This window comes from Borostomias antarcticus, assembly GCF_949987555.1.
Source record: "Borostomias antarcticus genome assembly, chromosome: 13".
Lineage (NCBI taxonomy): Eukaryota > Metazoa > Chordata > Actinopteri > Stomiiformes > Stomiidae > Borostomias > Borostomias antarcticus.
In genome coordinates this window covers 10,220,809-10,236,476 of record NC_140246.1, presented here as the reverse complement: position 1 = coordinate 10,236,476, position 15,668 = coordinate 10,220,809, and the positions used below count along the sequence as shown (strand labels likewise).

Sequence of the window (15,668 nt, the reverse complement as noted above, 5' to 3'; positions counted from 1 at the left end):
AATTGTAAAAAAGAAGAAAAGAAAAAAAAGCTGAGCCTTTTATGGTCGAATAGGCTAAATTAAATGTATTAAATTTGTAGCCTACATCTTGTCCTGTTTTTGTAATGCAGCCTAGGCCCCTAAATCTGTTATTTCACAGTCAGGATCTTAAATGCTTGCTTAGCGAAAGGAAGAGATTTAGATATTACAACAACACACCATAGCCTAGTTCAGACGTTTATGGTATGGTTAGAGATTATTAGCGTGTGGATCCATCGTAGCCTATACCATATAGTGCCGTCTGAATAGGCCACGAGTAGGCCTAACGAAGCGCTCCGTTGAATGGCTATAACTTCCAGTCAGGTAAAGGCTTTTTATCGGCCTAGTGATCAAGAGATAGGCCTATTAAATGTTTTGCACTAAATTATATTTGCTGTCGTATAGGCATACAAGCAGCAGCAGTCTGGTGGATGTCTCTGAAATGTGTATCGCCATGAGAATATTTTTGTTTGCTATCTCAACTCAACTTTTATTGATAGAGCACATTTAAAAACGACTGTGGTCGAGCCAAAGTGCTGTACAGATAGGTGGCAAGACATAAGTTAATACATAATAAATAAATAACATAAAACATTATAAAACGAAATAAAAACAAACAATAGGCCTACAGGCGCAGAATAAAATAGCTTGCAGCAACAGTACAAGAAAATATTTTTTAAAAGGATGATGAGCTATGATGATGACTTACAGTATGATAGACCTGCGCATATTTTACGGTGTGGATTAAGGGCATACGGGAATAGGACTAATGTTGAGTATTTTTTGTAAGATAATCAACAAGGCTACACTACAGAACACATCAAGGCTAATATTGTTGGCAATAAGGCCACCACAACCCTAGACTTGTTGATTATACCTTACAAGAAATACTGTAGGCCTATAGAGTCTTAATAGGCTAACACCCCCGGAACATTATTTTTCGTTCTTAACCGGTTCAGGAACGCTATGTTGGTGGCGGAACACGAGAACGGAAACGTTAAATATGCTGGTTCTGCTCGGAGCGAACCGATTGAAAAATAATTTTGTTTTTAAGCCCTGGAATTGACTTAAATTTTTGCTAGCTGCCTCAAGTGAAAGAAGCTTGATTTAACAACAGCCCTGATCTGGCTATCGAGCATAAGGTCAGAGTCCATTTTGACCCCTAGATTTGTGATAGTAGGCTTGGCATACTGGGCCAAGGAACCCAGATCTACGAGGGGGGGACAGAGGTGCTACCAAAAATCATCACTTCTGTCTTTTCTTTATTAAATTTTAAAAAGTTAAGAGCCATCCTTTATGTCGTCCAGACACTTAAATAACGATCTGACAGTATGACTGAGAGTACGAGTCATTCTCTTTAAGTGGCACATCAATCTGACTATCATCTGCCTAACAGTGGAATGAAATAACATCCTTCCTCAGTATAGAACCAGGCGGGAGCAAATGGAGAGAGAAGAGGAGAGGGCCAAGAACTGAGCCCTGTGGGACCCCACACGAGAGAGGAGCAGAGGAGGACACGGTCACCAAGGCTGACACAGAAAGTTCCATCTGCCAAATAGGGATCTGAACCATTCCAGTGCTGTGCCCCTGATGCCCACCCACCGCTCTAGGCGAGAGATCAAGATTTCATGATCCACTGTATCAAAAGCAGCAGTTAAATCTAGAAGCACAAGTATAACACAGTCAGCGCCAGTAGCCAGTAAGATATCATTAAACTCTCTTAACAGAGCTGACTCGGTGCTGTGCAAGGTTTTAAAACCAAATTGGAAAACCTCGAGAGTATTGTGCTCTTTCAGAAAAGCCATTAAGTGAGTATAAACTATCTTCTCAGGGATTTTTGAAAGAAAAGGCAGTTTGGAAATAGGCCTGAAATTAGCGAGGACTGTGGGATCCAGACCAGGTTCTGATCAGAGGTTGCACTACTGCATGTTTAAAATGTTCAGGGACAACACCTGCACACATACTGTTTATAACTGCAAGGACAGATGGTCCTACGGTGGGGAAAACCTCTTTAAAAAGTCGAGGAGGGACAGCATCATTAGGAGAACCTGAGGGCCTCAAAACGCCAACGATCTTTTGTAAAAAGGACAGAGTCACAGGGACAAACAGCAGGGCAGGGGACAGAGACTGAAGGGTCACGGGGACAAACCTGTCAAAAACAGCAGGGCAGGGGACAGAGACTGAAGGGTCATAAACAGGGGGTAAGATTAAAGCCCTAGTGGAAGAGACCTTATCAATAAAAAAGTGAAGAAAGTTTTCACAAACAGCAAGGGAGGCCTCGATACAGACAGTCTGCGGTGGATTAAGATGGTCGATGAGTCGATGGTCTTAAAGAAAACACGGGGCTTGTGACAGTTTGACAGAATCATCTCAGAGAAGTATTCTATTTTAGCATCTTTCACAGTTTTCTGATAATGACGCCAGCAGTCCCTTAACATTTGAAACGACACCTGCAGTTTGTCCCTTTTCCACTTGCGCTCAGCTCTATGGCCCTCGCGCCTGACAGCACAAGTCGTCTCATTCAACCAGGGCTCAGATTTATTTTTTTGCTGCCTGGTTTTTAACGGGGCCACAGTGTCTAAAACGGTTTGGCAGATGGCATGAAGCCATGAGCCAAGTTCCTCTGTATTGTTACGCAGAGACTCAGGAATGACACAGTGCTGATTGAAAACAGTCGAGAACTGAGCAGCAGTAATACGACAGCACCGAGAAACAGTGTGAGGTTTAGCTGGGTTACAGGCAAGAGCAACCTCAAATAAAACGGGCATATGATCAGAAAGCACTGTGTCACCAATCTCTAGGTGAAGAACAGGCAAACCATACGTTAAAACGAGATCAAGTGTGTGTCTGCGTTCTTTTGTGGGAACAGACAGCACAGGAAAAATCTGTAAATCAGAGTCAATAAGGTTTAGAAATTCCTTTGCCATTGGCTTATCAGGACAACACACATGAACATTTAAGTCCCCAACAATAAGGACACGGTCATATTTAGGCATAATGTCAGCCAGGAAAGCAGAAAAGTAATTTACAAAGTCCTAATTGTACCTGGGAGGCCGATAGACCACTGCACATAACACTGTGTGAGAGCGACCCAGTTCAAATAAGCTCAATTCAAAGCTGGTGAACGAGGATGATAACTGCTTACATTATGGTCACGCTCGTAAACAGTCACGATTCCTCCTCCTTGGCCCGATCATCATCACACAACTCCATGGATGGATGGATGGGCCAGAGCCCAATGGTGGCCTAAATCACCTTAGCACTCTAGACTTGAAGGCCACCTAAACCTTCACCAAACCATGTCAAAGTGTCAAACTAAATACATGACACAAAAAGTCTCAATACCATATTTCAACTTTTGTCATATAATGACCACACACACACACACACACACACACACACACACCTTTCACTGCAGATTTTGCAGTGTCCATGACTTTGCAAAACAGTAGACAATTAGGCTGAAGGCTGAACGACCGGCTATGCTTCACACTAATGCATCAGGAGTTGATCTAGTCAGGAACAGGTTCCAGACACGCTTACTTTAGTCAGATGGTACCCTGAGGATGAGAGGATGTCAGCAAGAGCTCCACTGCTAAATCAGACGGATTGTGGATGTCTGTCCCTCTCTCTCTCTCTGCCCACTCCCCGTGCCTGTACTGTACTGTTGGGGCAGTTGGTCTAAATGTTTATTTGTAATAATGTGCTGATCTGTCTTTACCGAATATTATTACTTAGGCTATATGGTGTGTGTGTGTGTGATGACACAGTGGTGATGCCAACGCGGACTGCAAGGAATCTGGGTGTGACCCTGGACGACCAACTGTCGTTCTCAGCACATATCACATCCGTTACACGCTCTTGCAGATTCCAGCTCTACAACATCAGGAGGATTCGCCCTTTCGTCACTGACGAAATGGCACCGGTGCTCATCCAGGCCCTTGTCATCTCCCGCCTGGACTACTACAACTCCCTCCTTGCTGGGACCCCAGCGTCACGACCCCAAGTTCTCCCACACAACTTCCCTTCTCCATTCCCTACACTGGCTCCCTCTAGCAGCTCTCATCCAGTTTAAAATACTGGTACTAGCCTACAGGGCAATGGAAAAAAAAGCTCCTCCCTACCCCCAGGCCTTGGTCAAGCCCTACACCCCCCTCCGACCACTACGCTCTGCTACCTTGGGGCGATTGGTTGCCCCGTCACTCCGGGGGCCCCTCCGGTCGATCGACACGGTCACGGCTCTTCTCTGTCCTGGCCCCGCAGTGGTGGAATGAACTGCCCACTGACGTCAGAACAGCAGAGTCGATGCCCATCTTTCGCCACAGGCTCAAAATTAAAAACCTCTTCAAGAAGTACTACCAGAATCCTCCCTCTTAAGCACCTATTGTATTTTTAGATTGCTATTCTTCACTTTGCCTTCAGCACTAAATTATGCTCTTAGTCGCTTGTTTTAGAAAGGAGATGCACTTGTGAGTTCTGGCAAGTAGTAGTACACTGTGTTTATTGTTAGGGAGTCTCTCTCTCTCTTCCCCTGCCCCCCCTCTCTCTGTCTAACTCCCCCTCTCCTAGTTTCTTTTCCTCTCCCTCATTCCCTAGCTCTATCCCCTCTTCTCTTCCTCACTCTCTCTGTTCATTAAAAGCCGTGGTAATGGCCTTGTCTGTTTGCATTTAATAAATCTTTACTGTGGCAAATGTTTTTTGTGCATGGCTGTAAGCCAGCACCTAGGATAGCATTTGTCTAGTTGTCACTCCCTCCCTCCCTTCCTCCCTTACTCCGATCAATGTTGACCTGCATTTCTCTGTTGGCACCACAAGAGACAGTAGTCCCAGCACACCAAAATAAAGAAGGACACCAAAATCAACCCACCGATCTCCACCGCACAAGTAGAGTAGCGGTGAAAGTATTGGAACCCCCACCCCCCCGGGACATCAGGGTTCCAGACCCGATGGGGATTATTTTATGGGACTATACTCCAACCCTCCACACATTCATCCTTTCACTCCAACCTTTTCCCATATAGCACACAGATAGCGGTCTCCAAGCGGAATTGCACTAGCATTCGCATGCGCTCAAGCCCTGCCCTGTCGCTTTTCTGATGGTAAAATTGGAACTCGGTTGGGATACCGTCAAAATTCTGCTTGCAACCGTCACTGGAGGGTAGTCTTGAACAACATAGTCACTGTCGACCAGCTCAACACGACGCCCCGGACAGGTCAGGTAAATTCAATCAATCAATCAATCAAAACTGTATTTATATAGCGCATTTCATACAGTACACAGAAGCAACACAATGCGCTTTACAGAGAACAATGGGAGGGTGGGCATAGGTCCCACCCCTACATAGCCTAGGCAATTCTGGTTCAAAATGTAAAGCTCTATACAAACATCACATAAAAAGATTTAAAAAAAATGTCCGGTGTATTGAGGGAACATTTGCTACTCAAACGTTAACGCTACATTACATTACGGCAGCTATCTTAGCTAGCTGACACATTAAGGTTAGCTAACTAGCTAGCTATCGTTGATGTTAGCTAGCTAACGTAACGTTAGCCTAGCCGCCAGCTACTGTGTTGTAGCTCTTTAGTTGTAAGTATTTTATTAGTATAGAGATGGATAACAGTGTGAGGGATAATTATATTTGAACAAGGTGATGAAAGGGTACTGGTTCAATCCATTAATGGTGAGACTCTACCACAATGTTTTATCATTGCTTAGAAATGCCCGGTAGATTAGTGTTAGGCCTATGTTGCTAGCTATGGCTTCGGTAGGGATTTTGATAGCTTCTTCATACTATTATCATTTAATCTCTGGCTATAGGCTATTGGTAGCTAAGAGTAACTGTACTTTGGCTGTAGTTGGCTACAAACGTGTATTACCGGTGATAGACTGCATTTACTGTTTTCGGCCCCAGGAGGGCAGCAACGGGCTTAGATAGACTTAGATAGATAGATAGATAGATAGATAGATAGATTTGTGTAAGTATTTCTGTTAGTTATATATTATATTTCTTTGTTATTTCAGAGACCACACACTCACTGTTTGTTTGTAAGTGAAGAGAACTGAATGGTCAAATAATGCTTATTAAATGTATGGTCTTCTCTCACTTAAGAAACTGGACTCGGCATCATATCATGATCACAAGTTTATACAGTTTACATATTTTAAGCAATGTGTCTACTTTTAATGTCAGTTAGTCTAACAAAATTGATAATGCATGGGTTTTGTCTTTTCACATATTGTGATTTGTCATTTGTGTTTGTCACTGGGTGTTATAGAAGTTATGTAAAAATGTGGTTACCTGGTGGTGCCATGTCAGTTATTGAATTAATGTGCAGTAATTGAAATACTCCTGTTTTGAAATTATACCTACAGTATACAGTACAGTGTAGGTGTCTCAGTAATTACCCATTATATATTAGGCTATACTTTGCATGTATTTACCAGGTAAATGTTTAGTAATTGGGGGACTTTGAAAAGAAGGGTAACCCAAAAAAATTTCAGAGTAAGTTAATTTAGCAATAGAAATCCATAAGCCTAGGGCCAATGGGCCTAGGATATAGACAATAAACTACAGGTGGAATGGTGGTGGAGCAATAGCGGGAGCATTTCGGATTACTAGCGGACCGCTGTCCCTGACGCTAATAATCCACCAGAGGTCCACTTGCCATTCGATATGCAAATGGCCAGGAACCCGCCAGCGGATTCGGCCGGAGGTCCGCCAGCTCGTCCATCGGGGACCTGCTGTAGGTCCGCTAGCCTTGTGTCATCTGGGTTTATCCCTTACCTTTGTCCAGAAACAGAAGTTGAACCAACTGCAGCAAAAAAACTAACGTTACAGGAATCACCAGTGTAACTGCTTTAGCCACTGACCGCTACCATTAATGTTATGGAAGCTGCTGCTAGTTGTTGTGAGCTCATGAGCTAACTGGCCATCCCGCTCTTATTGTGCTGGATTAGCATTGGAAGCATTGGAACTGATATGTCCAGGCATAGAAGACCTATCTTAATTTATCAGACATTATTTCATGTCATTTCAATTCACAGCTATTTCAGTGGCATGACTAGCTTCCATCCTACCAGTCCTGAACATAAACAAGCCAGCCAGGCACATAAGCCAGGCTGGACCTGGTCTGGTTTATTGGAGGGCTCTAATGGCTAGATGATAGCGCTCTGGAGAGTATGCTCTGGAGTGTGTGTATCGCCATGGCAAGCCGGGGGGGGGGGGGGGTCAAGTGTGTGTTGATGCAAATGGGAGTCACATTATCAGGTAGATGTGCTAATGCAGTGCATGATCAGCCACCCTATAATAACCCCTGCATGTGTGTATGTGTGTGAGTGTGTGTGCGCGCGCGTGTGTGTGTGCGTGTGACTCATGGTTAGGGAGACCTGCCTGTCAGGCTAATCACGAACATGAGGCCTCCAATGCATTAAGATAGAGGGAGGCTCACAGATGAAAAGAGGAGAGGAGAGGAGAGGAGAGGAGAGGAGAGGAGAGGAGAGGAGAGGAGAGGAGAGGAGAGGAGAGGAGAGGAGAGGAGAGTGGGATGGAGGGGAGCCGTGTTTGTGTGACAGCCCATCACTGGCCTCTCTGGTGCATGCGGGACTCTAAGGGGGGTGCCAGCAGGTAGGTGTGTGTGTGTGTGCGTGTGTGCGTGGGGGGAGTGTTAGGTCGTCTCATCCCTCACTAACTACCATGGGGTAAAACTGAAATGCATTTGTATGTTCATAATAAAACACTGACTATTAAATAACTTACATTCTCTTCAAAGCTGCATCGAAGTGACGTGCGCTGCCTCTGCCAACCCCATATCACTGTCGATTAACAATTGCAGCATGCAGGGGATACATCCCCTCAATATTCACAACATGTGAAAGAAACAGATTACTTTTATTTTGAAAAAATGACGCAACTATGAAAGTGAAAGCTATTCATCAGGATAATCGCTGCATGCATTTGCGAGGTAATGTTCCATAGGCGAATCAGGCAAGTTACGTTAGGTACCTAACGTTACTCTAAACTACATCAAACAACATGTCGTCTTAGTAGGCAACCAAACCTTTGAGCGTGGCATCCTCTCCACTCAGAGCAGTCTCCTCACGTGTGTGTGTGTGTGTGTGTGTGTGTGTGTGTGTGTGTGTGTGTGTGTGTGTGTGTGTGTGTGTGTGTGTGTGTGTGTGAGACAGGCACCGCTGAGCAGGGAGAGATCGTCTCTGCTGATAATCAGCAAAAATGCTTCTCAGACATCGTATAGCAAGTTAGAAACGGGGGGGATAAAAAGTGCAAGATAACGTTTCTAGCATAAATAAATAGAAAATGCATTTGCAACTCTGAATCAGATATATGAGACGGATCGGGCGGTAACCGATCTTGGCCAATCAGTTGAAAATCCTCCCACCCATTCCGGTCACCGAGCGATCTATCGGTGCATCCCTAAGAGGAGTCCACTAATAAGGTGTTCCCCTACAGAGCCCTTATCAAGGGATCTCAGTCTGGCCGAGCGGTGCGTTACTGTATGCATCAGCAGAATGAGCTGTGTGGGCAATCCTGCAGAGTAGCCTAACTTACACAGCAGGCCATTAAAAGTTTTGGCCCCAGCCAGCCACCCACACACACCAACAGAGTCCCAGTGGGTCTTTGGACACCCAGGACCCCCCCACCCCACATCCTTTCCTGGGGCCGACATTTCTCTCCAGCTCCCTGGCTGAGAGAGGAGGCCAATTACCTGAGACTGGGAGGGGGTGGGGGTGGGGAGGGGGGGTGGAGTTAGAGAGAGGAAAGGAAGGAGACAGGGATCACCTGGTGTGTACCCGGTATCATCCTGGGCACCCCTGCAGAGCGCACATGGAGAAACACACACAGACACAGACACATGCACACACACCCACACACAGACACACGAACGCTAACATACACACATGCACACAAACATGCAAACCCACAAACACACACACACACACAACAGCAGCCCTTCATCCGCTGAAGCTTGCACAACTAGGATGAAATGCTAGGTACATAGGTGTGCTTGAACAGGAACACCGCCTGCTGTTGTACAACTAAGTAGCATTAGAAAAGTGAACAGACAAAAGAGGTCGGAATCTGAAGACTCTGCCTTTCCAGGACTCACGGTGTCACGCGCAGCATTGTGGGAATCATTTGTGGTGCCGTATCCCAAGCAAGACACTTGCAATCACACACGCGCGCACACACGCACACGCACGCACACAAGAACGTAAGGACGCGCGGACTGAGTGAAGGACAGGGATCAGTAGCCTGGCTCCAGCCCCTGAATGACAATTCAATTGCCAATTCAATCGGAGTGTCAGACTAGTGGAGCAGAGCAGACACTCTCAGTTTATAATTGCAGCATCTCAAGCTTATTATTTTACAAAGTTTTTTTTTTTTTAATTGAATGAATAAAATAATAAAATTACATATGTAATTTATTTAGTATAAATAGTTCACATTCCTGCTCTGCCTCAGCAGACACTGAGATCAGTAGGCTACACCTGACATTGTACTATTCCATTAGCCTACTTTTCCTGATGTTTTAGGTTTTTGCCGTAGTATCGTTTCAGTATTGCCATCGAGATATTTTTAGCAGGTACCGTATCAAAGTTATAATTTTTGTATTGGGACACACACACACACACACACACACACACACACTGACCAGCATGTCGGTGGCGTGCAGGTAGTGTTTGCTGGCCATGCAGGCCTCTAGCCTCTGGGGGACCTGCTTGATGCTCTCGATCTCGTCCAGCAGGTTGAGGACGTGCTTGTGCTCGATGCCCTCGATCCACAGCTTCCTCAGCTCGTCCCGCTTGCAGTGGAGCAGCATCTTACAGGACAGCAGGTTCTCCTTCACCTGGGAGGGGACAGGTGACATCATGAAGGTGAGACATATGGTGACAGAGTAGGAGGGCGATGGGATGACGCACAGAGGCTCTCGAGCACTGACAGGTTTTTTTTTTACAACGTGCTCAAACAGTGCCCGGCGAGACCGGACTGGCGTCAAGCTGTTGTGGAATGCTCTTGACAAGCTGTCTCAGAGGCCCAATCAGCTACGGAGGGTGTCAGAGCCATGAACGAACGCACACGTCACACGCACAAACACTCTAGAGATACACAAACACTCTAGAGGAATCAGCCAGGCCATCACCCTCAGCCTGCCTGCTGCTATCTTTGACTTCCTGGGACTATCACTCATCACCCTCACTAAAATATACAACAATTATTATTCAAATAACTACACACTGTGTGTGTGTGTGTGTGTGTGTGTGTGAGTATGTGTGTGATTCACTTTGATTTCTGAAGGGCTTTGATTGACTTCCCCTGGGATGACCTCATCTGACTGCTAAGTTTGTTACTGTGCTTCTGCTCAAATGGAAATTAGATCGACTAATGAATATGCAATAATTAGATGATAGCGTAGCAAGACCTTTGATAGAGGTGGCTTATCAGTGAAGGACGGTGAAAAGATGTGCTTGTTGTTCTACACTGATCATGGCGCTGGTCAATGATTGTGCCAGTCACGCGTGTGTCTGTGTCTGCGCATGTCTGTTTGTGTGTACAGTAGGGGTGGGACAAAATATCGATACGGCGATTTCGTATCGATTTTCACTTCTTTCTTTTACAGAGGCTGCTTTCTGGGCAGTTCAGCCTTTTGGCACTTTATTTCCGACTTTTTTTTCAGGTGAGAGAGTAAGGTCAAAATAGATGTTAACTGACTGGATTGCCCACAGCAACCCAATAACTTATTAGAATAATGTTACAGTACATTGATATGGATCATCCCATCTATAAATATTCATAATCTTATGAGATTATAAATACTATGGTTGTTATGTTTGCCTTTTGGTTGACAGCAAAAGAGGGAGAGAGGAGGATATAGAGGGAGAGAAGGAGAGCCAGATGGAGTGCACCGAGAGAGAGAGCAAGAGCCAGGTGAGAAAGTGAACAAGTAGTCAAGACAACGTACTGTAGTAAGTTGTAGTAGTTACTAAGTGCTTGTGTTTTTGCCCACATTCTGATCATTGCAGTGGCCTCCACAATGATTTCACATAACTAAGCAGTTCATTGATATACTGTTATCAAATGTGGAACCTCATCTTAAATTTATTTACATCACAAATACTCTTTGCTTGATCAGATTGTCATTTTCTAGTTGAACATAATGTTTGTGTGTGATTGTCAGTGCAAAGAGGGAGAGAGGAGGGTGGAGAGATAGGACAGAGGGCGAGAGGATGGAGAGAGAAGGAGAGGAGGATGGAGAGAGCACAGAGAGGGAGAGAGGATGGAGAGAGAGAGAGGACAGAAGGAGAGAGGAGGATGGAGAGAGAGGACAGAGAGGGAGAGCAGGAGCAGGAAGAACCAGGTGAGAAAGTGGACAGATTGTTGGATGCTATGTGTTTTTCCCCACATTAAATGCTTTACAGAAGTACAAGTGCTTTACAGTGCTCTGATGAAAGCTCTACACTGAAACCAAATAAAAAATGGATAAATTGAGTTAAGTTTTAATTTAATGCGGTACGTGACTTAGTTTTTAATAGGTAATAATGATTAATTAATATTTTGCATAATACCATTGTAAACCAGATTTTGTGGCTCAGCTCATTAAAGTACATTTTCTCAGATCTGTTAATGTCTTTCTAGTCACATAATTGAATAGTTGATGATGTATAAGAGGAAATGCTTTTATTAACTGGTCTAAAATGATCAGCCAGCAGAGAGTAGCTGAATAAATTGACAACTGCTAATTACAGTAATACACACATGTTCACAGTAACACACACATGTGCACAGTAACACACACATGTGCACATTGGCTAATCAGTTTGAGCTCTAGGGGGTCAGCACCCCTAAAGGTTTAATCCTAGAATCACCCCTGGTGATACCATCGGTTCCGGGGGCAAAATATCGTAAGGTTATGGTATCGTGAGTTACCCTGTGATTCCCACCCCTAGTCTACAGTATGTATGTGTGTGTGTGTGTGTGTGTGTGTGTGTTGTGTGGGCGCGTTACTCTGCTCACCTGTTTAATCTTGTTGCGGGAGCTGGTGATGCGCTCGGTGATGCTCTGGTAGGTGCGGATGGCGGTGGTGAGCTCTGCGTAGTGCTGGACGATCTGCTCGTCCAGGTTCCTGTCGCACTTCTCAAATGCCTCCTCCAGACGGCCCTTCTCCGTCTCCCTGTCCTGCACATCGTCACTGCTGGACAGGGTCCTACACAGGGGTGGGGGGTGAGCAGAGAGAGAGAGCCAGCGAATGAGTTTGAACCCCTAGGATGCAACGTTCCTTTGTGCCTTCCTTGGAGAAATAACGGATCGAACATACATCTGGACAGGTAAAAGTATAGAGACAGGAGAGTACTTTCACTTTTAAAATGTAATTGAAAAAGAAGACTGGAGAGGCATAGAGGAAGCCACTTTGTTTCCATCCTGAAAACAGTGATAAGCCTACAGAAGGTTCTCTTTGCCACTATTCTGTGGGGGTGCGTCCCTTTTAAATGACAGAACGTTAGAACACTCAGAATAACCCTCGGAGTATGTGGTCTTCTGTTTCCCATACAGCGTGAGCCACAGAGATATAAGAGAGAGGTCCTGGTGGGCCCCCCTGAAGAGATCTGTATGTCTCGAGGCCTCCCCTCAGTCTCTAAGCTGAGATCTGGAAAGAGAGAGAGCTTCAGCAGTATGTATTCCCCTTGAGAGTGAGTTAGTAACCCTTTTGGTGAGTTAGTAACACCGTACGCACCACAAAACACACGTGCAAATGGAATAAGTGCACGGCGAATCTGTCGTCGCCTGCCCATGATCAATGTCATCAGCGTACAGGAAGTTGAATGAAATATGAAAAGCCCTCAGCTAATGATCGACCGTGGATCTCCAGAGCATCCAGGAGCTACGCAGAGCTGGGCTTCAGAACGACCGTGCTATTCAGAGATACGCATTGCGCCTGTGGCATTAGCCTCTACGCGCATAGCCAATCAGTGATAGCAGAGATAAAGTGCACAGATCTGCATTCTACCACCAAATCCCACAGAACACACCTAGCGGCATGACTAACTTTCTCACCATTCTTATCTCTTTGTAGCCATACTCTTATCTCTGATCTATCCACATGATCGAACTACCTAAATAAGAGCCATCTGAACTACTGTACCTAAATAAGAATCATCTGATCTATGTTGTGAAATATAGTGAGCGACTATAACTACTCCCATTCAGTTGGGAGCGTATCCCAACGATCAGGGACACTGAGCAAATGTGAAGAGAGACATCAATGGATTTGTCTCGTCCCACAGCATCAAGCAAACACAAACAAAAGCTGTTTTGAGTTTATTTTCTCTCGTTATAGACACAGTCAGTTCAGTTGGGTATCCCACTTGCAACCTGTGCATTTAGGTTGTAATTTGTAAAAGCCCATTGGTCGTCTTCTCGTCTATCTAGTGGACAGTGAAATTGGCTAAATGTCAAGAGGTGGACACCATTGGATTCCTCTTGGCCTACAGAATCCAGTTAGCCTTGTTCTGAGCAGTTTGGAGTCAATTAGTGTAGTTAAAAGCACCGCCCATTGGCAGCCTTTCAGTTGGGGCTCAGGAGCTAAATATATTTCCCCATTCATTCTGGCGACCAGTTCGATACAGGCATCTCAGGTTCTGGGAGGGTGGGTGAACAATATTTGAACTGGTAGGTTAATTGTACACTATAAACCCTTTCAGGGCCGGTGTCGTTTCTATTCGGCAGTCGGAACCTGCAGCCCATATTGAGCAAAGTTCGCCAACAGACTTCCTATGTCAGACCACAAGCCTGAGTGCATGCCCACACTCCAAACGTGAAAGAAGGATTAACTTATTCATGGTTTGAAAACCTACTTCCTAGCCATACTCTATCTCTGATTAGGCCTGTAACAATTATTACATAATCATTAAACCGCAATTTTATGATGTGGATATTTTGTTGAACCGATATTATGCTTTTTATTTCAGCTAACATTTAGACAGAGCACTACAGTGTAGCATTTCATAACAGTTGCCGTTCCAGACAGTGGGTGTTGTGTATGATACTGTAGCTTCTAGAAGCAAGCTAGCTAACTAATGTAGCTAGTATAGGGCATGAAAGTCGACCAGTTGAATCAATCGACTGAGATTCTTTAAGTCAAGCAGTTTTTTTGCTTCACTGTCAAGATGTGCTGGTGGGCTAAGACCACTCATCTGCCTTGTGATTTATATAGGACAAGTCAATCATTTGTTTTAGACCTAGGCTATTATTGTAGCTATTTGTTGTGCAGTAAAAGGAGACATAAGACTGAGATAGTGGAGGGAAGAAGGCAGGGAACCCCTCTCCCCTCCTCTCTGCGTCTACTGTGCGCCAGCAATCACGTGCATTTCCAAAACAAAATATCACAACACAAAACTGCTTTCCTAGATCAATCTTCTTGTATTAACCAAGATAGACCTATGTACTTCAACCTGTAATTGTTTTTAATTATTATTGTACATTGCATTTGTTTTGTTGATTTGTGTCTCTGTGTAAACACGTCATCACTGTAGATGAGGGAAACCTCAGTACTTCACGAGTATAAAGGTTTGAAATGAAAATGAAATGAAATCTGATCTATGTTGTCATTGAATACAATGACTATAACTAATGATAATTGTACCACAATACACCAATAAACCCCAATACTAACCTATGAGAATCCTGACATTTAGAACAAGCACAGAGCTACTAAATACATAAACCTCAGAACTCTGTGGATTTAGAAAGAAAACTGGCTCCTGAGTAACCTAGAATAGACTATACTTTTACTGAGACACCAAGCACATGCACATTTTTATGTAACGCGAAATGTACTTGGCAATGGGAAAAAAGACCCAGGTGGTGACAGATGAAGGCATGAACGTACGTGAAACGTGAGAGTAGCTGATGAAACTCACTCCTCAAAGGAGCGCTGACAGTGCCTCCAAGAGGGAGGTCCTTATTGGTGCAACTGTCAGCGTGTCTACCTCACAACTGCAACTGGGAGAGCTTGTTGAACGTGGGTTCAAATCCAAGCCTGGACAAGACTTTAACAGCGGCCATTGTCTTCTTTTTATTGAGGAAAGGGTACAGGGAGTACAGGGAGACCTTCCAAGTCAACATATTTCCCTTTCGGGCCATACGGACCCCACACAGACACAGACGCATCCTTGCGGCCTGGCGGGTTTGATTGACACCTGTCAAATCACGCTGAACGTTAGGATAGGTGAGCGTTAGCATAGCAGCGGCTTGTTCCCTCTAACATTGAACACAGAACAGAATCAAATCCCTGAGCACAGCTGTTGAAAATGGAAACATTAGTTATAGCCCATACTAACATTAGCTAGCTAAAACTGACTGTTAGCGTATTCATTTTCCAATAAAACAGTTTTGACAGAACAGGATGTGGCTAGCAAGTGAGCAGGTTAGCATAGCTAAGTTAGCCTGTCCAATGATAAGTCCTTGGAAGAAACGGGCAAAAAAGCATCCCAATGTAAGTATTCAAAGTCAACAATAATTTGAGGGAACTTACCTTATAACAGAGATGAGCAGACCCGAAGGATCTTTGCTTTTGTTGACAGCGCTCCTGTATCTCCCTGTTTCAGTAGCCATTTTTCCAGCGACTGCACCCAA

The 15,668-nt window shown here is 44.6% G+C and overlaps 1 protein-coding gene across 1 annotated transcript in view; it reads right to left on the bottom strand.

Annotated features, from left to right (window-relative positions):
- Positions 1 to 15,668, bottom strand: part of exoc4 (exocyst complex component 4) — a 119,769-nt gene extending 104,101 nt beyond the window's left edge. Inside the window, exons 1-3 of the mRNA XM_084447796.1 lie at positions 15,568 to 15,668; positions 12,051 to 12,240; positions 9,691 to 9,885 (exon numbers count right to left, since the gene is read on the bottom strand). Coding sequence (XP_084303922.1) covers positions 9,691 to 9,885; positions 12,051 to 12,240; positions 15,568 to 15,647 — 465 coding nt within the window. The 5' untranslated portion in view covers positions 15,648 to 15,668. The remainder of the gene's footprint in view (positions 1 to 9,690; positions 9,886 to 12,050; positions 12,241 to 15,567) is intronic.